This window comes from Parasteatoda tepidariorum, chromosome 3 (genome assembly GCF_982258835.1).
Source record: "Parasteatoda tepidariorum strain Cologne lab strain chromosome 3, Ptep-v5.0, whole genome shotgun sequence".
Lineage (NCBI taxonomy): Eukaryota > Metazoa > Arthropoda > Arachnida > Araneae > Theridiidae > Parasteatoda > Parasteatoda tepidariorum.
Window position 1 is genome coordinate 116,059,110 of NC_141757.1, and position 8,828 is coordinate 116,067,937.

Below are 8,828 nucleotides of genomic sequence, written 5' to 3' on the forward strand. Positions count from 1 at the left end.
AGGTAGTATAAACCAGTTGACTTTAATATCCTTCATTTTAATATTATTTTTAACAAAAATATTTGTAAAAAAATCTTTTCTCACAACTCTGCATTATTTTTTTTTTATTTAAAACAAAACAATTGAAATTCTCCAATTTTTTTCTCCCTATTCTGAAATGCCTATTCTTAGATCATTTAATTAAATATTGCAAGTGCACTTACAGTTAATGAAAAGATATAAAACTGAAATCACGATTTTTTCATGCTTTCAGATTTCCACGGAAAAGAACTCACTATTTCTTGTGCGACTGAGAGACTGATTTCTGGATAAGAAAAAATTGGGACGCAATCGTTTGACGTCAAAGTGGAAATGTCGTCTTTGATAAAGTCTATCAGTGTTAAACACCAATAAAAATCGAGAGGTGTGCTTTCTTTTTACCAATAACAGATCAGGATATTTACGCTCGAAATTATCTATTTTTCAAATAACGCAAAAGGGACTGAGCTCCTCTAAGTATAAATAAGGGACCTGAATCTCGTGTTAGCATTACTGTTATTAGAATCTCGTGTTAGCTTCGATTGAATTTTTCTTGATTTTACTACTTTCCGAGAAAATGGGAGCTTTGGCAGTACAGATTCCCCCTTGCGTTTCCGAAATTACAGATCCAATCTTGATGTTGGATCCGTCTGAGCTCTACAGGCCTGAAATCAACAAGGGAATGGATGAATTTAGAGAGTATTCTGATACTAAAGTAAGTACTATTTCTTCTTTCTTGAAACGACTTTCTTTGTTTTAAATTGATCCAATACTTACTTGACTTGTTTTTCAAAGACTTTAATATCATTTCTCAGCTAATGTTTCTTCCCATTATAGCTCAAATTTGAAGCAGCAGTGAGTATAAAATTCATAGATTTTTAGTTTATTTTCTTTAGACTGATAAAAGATACAATATTTTCTACCTCATAATTAATTATCTTTTTATTTGACACTTTCACATATTTCTCAACAATTTTCTTCTTTCTATTTTAAATTTGTAGCTGGAACATACTATTTGTAGTTTGAATTCTTTAAAATGATCTCTTTAAAGCGAAATAATATTTTTCTACTTGTTAATTTCAGAATTAGTTTTCTTTCATTTAACACTGTTATATCATTTAAAAAAAGGCTTTAATTCTATTTAACACAATTTTGTAGCTTAGAACATATTATTTGAAGATTTGCTGTTTATTTTTTATTTAATTTGAATTTCTTTGAACACGAATATTTCTGAATTGCAAGTTAAAAATTTAGTTTTCTTAGTTTCAATTGGTCACTTTTACATTATTACTTAAAACTTTTAGCTTAAACTTTTTTTTTTTTTTTGTTGCTAAGACATATTATTTTTAGGTATGTGGTTTACTTTTTTAAGCTTATTTCCTTAAGGCGATCGAATATTTTTGACCTGATGATTTAAAAACTAGTTTTCGTTTATTATTTTTATATCATTTCTCAGGTAATTTTTTTAGCATTACAATAAAGTTTGTAGGTTAGTAATTTATTTTTTTAATATTTTATTTTTTTAAAATATATTTCTAAACACGCTTGCAAAGAATTCGAAAATTCAATTTTGTCAATATGTTACTTTAGAAAGTTAAGCTTTAGCGAGGTTTATCATCTTAATTTCATAGAATTGTGCGGAAGCTCGTTTCAATTCATAGTTTTGTGCTATTTTTGCCAATAATTGAACAGTAATTGAATCTAAATAATTATCAGTTTCATTTCAAAACTGCGCAGACAGCTTAATCTTATGAAAGAATTATGGATAATTTGTTTCTATACACGTCTTCCAATAAAAAATAAAAACTAATTATATCAAGCTGTTGTCATTACCAACTGTGAATGAAGCGCAATTATTTTGCACTATGTATTAATTACGCTTAATTTCCTATCAGCCGGATAAATCATTTTTTACTATTGCAGTTGTACCTCAATTATCAGCGAATTCGATAAGGGCCTCACTGATCTTAATTAATGAATTTAAAAAAAGATAATGTATATTTAATTTATCATTTTTAAAAAGTATTCAAGTACTTAGAGGAAAATATCATAAAAACAAATATATAAAATAATTAAATGATTTTAATGTTTTCTGTCCTGTTTTTAGTAGATATTCGTTAAATTTTAAATGACAGCATTTTTTTTCTCTCTTAGAGACTTATTGGTGATCCCTTATGTGCATACTTTTTTGAATTCATTTTTAAAAAGGATTCTGAAAATATGCATAGCAAGGTCGGAACTTGCGTATCACCCGGGGTATATTTGTAATTCGTCATCAAAATATTTGGACAATACTATTTATAGTGTATAAGAAAGTAGTTTCTTTATCTCTTTTACAGAACGATCCCATTCAGTTGAGAGTTAGAGAAACCTATAGGAAAATGCACACACATCAGACATTAGACTTCGTGAAAGAAAAGGTAATATCAAGCTTCTAATTATATATTTAAATTTTTTTTTTAATAAATCTAAAGATAAGATTTTTATAACACAATTATCTTGTTATAAATGCTATATTTTTAATTGAGTGTTTTGTATGAACTTTTTTTATGTTTTAGAAGTATTACGATAATTTGTTGTTATAAAATGAGAATTTAATTCTTTTAAATATTTATTCCCAATAAACTTAAAAAAATAATGAATCATTTTTAAATAGTACGCAAGTTTTGTATTTTCTCATGGTAGCAAATAAAATTTTATTTCAATGAAAAGAAAACTAAAAATATAATCCGAGATAATGTCTTTTGAAATCTTATCTTAAAATATGAGACAATGCTTACGCAATTCGGAGAACTAAATGCTTACTTTTTAAATTTTTTATTTGTTAATAAAATTTATATTTTACGGTAAACTACATGGAGCTAACTCTGCTTCAAAGGTGTAACTCTTTTTATTGAATATTTGTGTCATATTTCAAATATTTGACTTCTCATATTAATACTTATTTATAAGTTATTTAATAAATTTCGTTGCATTTTGGCACGTTCTTTTTTTCGATTATTTTATTCAAGCTTTGAGTCGCTGAATTTTTATTTATTTATAATTAAGCTCAATTTTTTGACAAAGGACATCAAAAATAAATTTAATAATAAATTAATTAACATCAAAAATAATTAATTAACATCAAAAATAAATTTAATAAAAATATATATTTAAATGAGAAATATTCAAAAGTTTTTTTAATCAATTTTAGAAACTTTTTATTCTTCTAAAATTTATTTTTGTCAGAAAGTTCTTAGATTCAATTTCAAAAATCAAATTTTCTAAATAAAAATCAACATATTCAAGAAATGAGATTTAAATGAGTTTTATTTCATTAATTTTCAAAAACTTTTTGTGTAGTATAAAACAGAAATGTTTTTAAAAATTCTGTTTGGTAACGTCAAAAACATTTCAGAAATATAATTGAGATTTTTCATTATAATTGAGATCATTTCATTTCCATTTCAAATATAATTTAGTTTTCAGATCAGAGGAGAACTATTAGAATAAGTATTCTAGCTGAACCTTCAAATTTTGTTTAAATACATGGCAGATATTCTACGTAACTGAATCGAATTTCAAAAATATTTTATTTGTTTTGTTCCTCTTTTTTTTTGCACATTTAATTTTTCTTTTTCTAATTTTTTTTGTTTTTGATTTCATTCACTTTTAAAACAACTAATTTCTCAAAAGTTGCCGGAAAATTCAAATTTAAACATTACTATTTCTAAACTTAAAAAAAAACTGTATCAAAATAGTTCATAAGATTAGATAATTAAAAAAGAAACAAAATTTCAGGTTTGAAATTTATCTCTTAAATTTTCTCGCATGAATTTGATTTCGCTTCAAATAGTAAATATTTTCAGAAGTCACTAATTACAATAATATATTTTTATTTCTCTGAATTTCACTGTTGCTTTTTACACAAAATTGTGACAGAGGAATAAGCATTAGCGCACAGTTATCGAATTGCATAAGCATTGTGTCACCACTACAAGAATGAGAAACAAGTAGAGCTTGTATAATCTTTTGAGTCTAAAAACAAGTTTTCTACTTTTTGTGACATTCATAGATGAAAGCAGTTTAAGATGAGTGTTGCAGTTGAAGAATTCGTTGCTGTTGCGGGTTAATAAATGTGTTCTTTACAGCTGGGCCCTACATCTAACAGTCAACTGATTTGTAAGTATTGAAGTCAAAGGTAAACATGAAATTAGGATGACATTCTTACATTCTTCACTCAGTACTGGTGCTGCTTACCTAAACCTAAATTCTTCTTCTATTGAATTTAAATAATTGTCATAAAAGGGTTTAGTTGTACTTCTGCTCATTAAATGTGCTTTTTTATTTATAGTGTGAAACCTGAAATTTTTTCATACTGCATAATTCTTTTGGATTATCATTTTCTTCCTCATACAAACTTGTTAAATTTTGGAAAGCCAACAAGATTTTTCAGAGGATATAAAAATTCTGAATTCTTGGTTTCTAGTAAAATTAGGATTCAATTAGCTTTCAGATATTGCACAATTTATACGTTGTTGCCACACATAAATTCGAAATAGAAAATGATTTCTAAAATCCACCACTTTTAAAATCGTAAGCTTGATATATTGCTTTCGTTTCGTATTTTAAAGTGCTTTTTTTAAAATAAAATGTGACTTGCATAAGTTTTTAAATTATACAATTTGTAACTCCAAAACGTGTTTTGATGTGCTTCATTTCGTATAAAGTCGAATTTATAATAAAAAACGGTTTCAAAAATCCAACATGTTTTTAATCGTTTGCTTAAAATAAAATTTTCATTTTTCTAATAAATTTTTAAACAAAATGAGAGAGACACAAAATTTTTGTTGATGGTAGTATTAGTTTTCAAGTTGTGTAAAATTAGAAAGCTAAATGCAAAAAAAATTTTTTTAATTGAAAATAAGAATTCAGATTTTTTTTTGTGTAATTTAATACTACTTGGGTTAAAATTGTAGAGTCTATCGTATTGCATGCATGCTATTCCAGCAGCTTTTCTCAGCAAATGTTTTTCTTGTTAACACCATTAACACCCGTATTCACCACACAATATTAAACTGAAAGTAACTCTATTACTATCGGTTTAAAAATGTACCTTTACCTTGTATTTATTGGTGCTGGTCAAATTATTGCTTGTTGTATAGGAAAGTTAAGCTTGCCGCATGAATTGTTGTATTTTCCCTCTCTTGATTGCTTCAGCATGAATTTGCACCTGTGTTTTAAAGTAAATTTTTACCATATTAATCTATCTACCCTTAGTTAATTTTTGTTTGTAATCAATTTAAGAACCAGTCTTCTATTATTTTTTTTTTTTTTTTTTTTTTTTTTTTTTTTTAAGTTTGTTGCTTATCTTACGAGAGTTGCTGAGATCAAGTATTATAATTTCCCTTTTCTTTGATCTATTTTCAGATTGCTTACTGGACAAAATTCAACAAAGCTCGTTTGACTGTAATGGAAGCTCTAGAAAAGTTAAACTGCTTGGTGGACGAAAGCGACCCCGATGTTGACATTCCAAACAATGTCCATGCATTTCAAACTGCTGAACGTATTAGACAGGCTCATCCAACATTGGATTGGTTCCACCTGACAGGCTTAGTGCATGATTTGGGAAAGTTGATGGCTCTGTACGGAGAACCTCAATGGTGTGTCGTTGGTGACACTTTCCCTGTTGGGTGCGCTTTTGCACCATCTATTGTTTACCGGAACACCAGCTTCTCTGAGAATCCAGATCTTTACAATCCCAATTACAACACACGACTTGGCATTTATTCTGAGAACTGTGGATTGGAGAACGTGATTATGTCTTGGGGACATGATGAGTACATGTATCAGGTACGTCCTTTCTTTCTTTCAACCAAATCTTCTTGCTTCTTAATGATTTTTTTTCCTTAAAAAATAATTGTCAGCTTTAGAATGTTCATTATCGTGAGAATCCCAAATTTGTTGAGTGTTGGCATGTACTTGGTTGTTTTGCCAAATGTCTAAAATATTAGTTAAATATATCGCACATATGTTTCGCAATTTCTATGTATTTCGCACATACTGCGACAAGTTTCGTCATTCAGTAGGCCATTGATGATGAATTTTGAAGAATAAAAATTAGGTTATTATTATTTCCCCTTTTCAATTCTGCCATTTCTGCACAAATAAGATTAAAATGAAAAGGAAAAAATAAGACTGAAATGGAAAGGAGAGATTAAAATGAGAAATAGTGGTATTTAGCAAAAATATCTTATCCAACACTGACTAGAAGTTCTTGCTGAATGTAGACATTTGTTGCTACAAATGTGAAATAATGGCAGTTAACAAATATTTCGTACATTCAATAAAGTTCCGACTATTCACCAAAGCAAAAGAAGAAAATTAAATAATGAACTTTATTTAACAAAATATAATATTTTTAAACTGCAAAATCGTGAGTTTTCGAAACAACACAGGCAACGAATCCTCCATTAAACTCTTTTGAAATCGAAATTTGATTATGTAGCGTTTTATGACCTTTGTTTTTCTTTTGATATTGTTTAGGCGCTGAAGCACAACAAATGCACCATTCCAGAGGAAGGTCTTTACATGATCCGGTTCCATTCCTTTTATCCATGGCACTTGAATGGAGACTACGATTTCCTTTGCAATGAAAAAGACAGACAAATGCACAAATGGGTGACGGAATTCAAGTGAGTTCGGTTTTACATTCTCAGAACTTAAAGAATTCTTTATTCTAACATTTTCAGTTAGGCTGAACTTTTTAATGAAGATACTAATCAAGTCGAAATATAAACCTTTCTGTATTGAATATTAATTCCCATATGCTAAGTAGGGTTATTTAACATAATTTCACATACATTTAAGTAAACATTTTTTATTATAAACATTTTTCAAATATAAATTCCTTTAAAATAACAAAGCACGCATAAACTTCAAAAAGTAACTTAACTTTGCTAATTTTTTTAAAGATTTAAATGGGATTATGATACTTGGTACTTAATTTTTTTTTATTTTCGCTGTACGCGTTGTTTTTCTTCGTAACTATAGAACCTAAAATTATGATGGGTTACGAAAGAATTCCTTTTACGTTTGCAGCATTTAAACGGATTATTCAGTTTATTCAATGTAGATTGAACTTTTAATGAAGAAACCAATCAAATCAAAATATAAATCTTTCTGTATTAAAGATTAATTCCTGTATGCTAAGTCAGGATATTCGACATACATTCAAATTCATTGAAGTATAAATGTTTTTCTACCGTAAACTCTTTTATAATAATTTAAAAACAATGTAGGAAGCACAAATGAATAATAAAAAGCAACTTAATCGATTCTTAATGTTTTTTTATTTTATTATTTCAATAGGACTGTGTTACTTGGTGTTTAAACTTTTTCTTTCCCTTATACAGTTGTTTCTCTTCGTTGTTTTACAATCCAAAATTAAACTAAATACTTTTGAATAAATCTTCCTGCTCCAGCTATACATTTAAAACCTTTATCAAAATTATTTTACCAATTAAACTAAGAGAGAAATATACTTCGGAGAATAAGTAATGATGATTTTTTTATTCATAATAATTGTAGTGAAGTAGACTGATTAGAAGGGGAAAAAAAACTTATCATCAAAAATCTTTATTTCAGTAAATTCGATTTGTACTCCAAGAGCCATGATATTCCTGACATTAAAGAATTGATGCCATATTACCAATCTCTAATTGACAAGTACATGCCTGGAGTCCTGGAATGGTAGATTTAACACAATACATCATGCTAACCTTTCATCATAACTATATTAAATCATTGTCATAATCGTTTTTAAATATGATATTGTTAATGAAAAAAATTGTTCATGCTATGAAAGTTTGATCTATTAACAATGTCTTTTTTTTACGCATCATACTGATGCTTTTGTGTTGTTTTAATATTTTAGCATTTGTATTTTGTAACCTCTGTGTCTGTGTTTGATTTGAAATCACTTATGTGATTGTGAGTATGAAAGAATTTACAATAAAGTATTTTGTATATTTTTAAAAACTGCTTCATTATTTTAGTTTTCTATACTTTAGACATTTTTAAAATTATGAATTTAATAAACTTTATCATATTACTAATTAAAGATAACACACACTTTAAATAAGATAAGATACACTTATATGAAAAGATACGCCACAATTTTATTATTGGGAAATAATTAGATTAAAGTTTCATTACTTTAGCTTGCTGTACTTCAATTTAAAAAAAAATGATTTTTATAAACTTCATATTGTTAATTGAGTTCTAAGCAGTACATTTTTCAAAATGCGCCATTTGGAATGAAGATTAATTATTTAAGTTTTCTAAACTTCATTTTAAAAATTATGGTTTTAATGAAAATTGATCATATTGCAAATTGAAGGGCTTAGGGAACTATTATGATGAGCTACACTCTTTCCAAACTGAACCAATTGGAGTGAAGAGTCATTATTTTAATTTTGTGTACTTCATTTTAAAACTGGTTTTAATAAAACTTTATCATATCACTAAATGAAGGGCTTGGGGAAGTACAGTGATAAGCCATTCTTTATACAAAGATAGTGTCGATCGAATTAATTCTCGGTATTGTTTCTCGATAGGTGTTTTACAAGTATCTGGAATTTTCACTAGATAGCAGCAGAATACACAAAAACATTCTTTACATAAAAAAACGCGATGTATTTCATCAAAAATGTTATTCTAGACAATTTTAAAATGTGGCTTGTCATTATATTGCCCCAAGCTTTTAATTTTGCTTTGCGGAACCCAATGACGATGTTCGGGAACACAAACATTTAATATTAATAAAACCA

At 27.4% G+C, this 8,828-nt stretch overlaps 1 protein-coding gene across 1 annotated transcript; it reads left to right on the plus strand.

Annotated features, from left to right (window-relative positions):
• Positions 1-232: 232 nt before the first annotated feature.
• Miox (Myo-inositol oxygenase) lies at positions 233-8,037 on the plus strand. The gene is made up of 5 exons (XM_016063217.5): positions 233-733; positions 2,358-2,438; positions 5,428-5,850; positions 6,544-6,692; positions 7,645-8,037. The coding sequence occupies exons 1-5, from the start codon at positions 596-598 to the stop codon at positions 7,751-7,753; spliced, it is 900 nt and encodes a 299-aa protein (XP_015918703.1). The 5' UTR covers positions 233-595; the 3' UTR covers positions 7,754-8,037.
• The last annotated feature ends 791 nt before the right edge of the window (positions 8,038-8,828 follow it).

Bases quoted from the DNA above. Each gene is read 5' to 3' on its own strand.
- Miox (XM_016063217.5), top strand. From the start codon at position 596: ATGGGAGCTTTGGCAGTACAGATTCCCCCTTGCGTTTCCGAAATTACA. The intron at 734-2,357 runs GTAAGTACTATT...TCTCTTTTACAG, and splicing joins GAGAGTATTCTGATACTAAA to AACGATCCCATTCAGTTGAG. The intron at 5,851-6,543 runs GTACGTCCTTTC...GATATTGTTTAG, and splicing joins ATGATGAGTACATGTATCAG to GCGCTGAAGCACAACAAATG.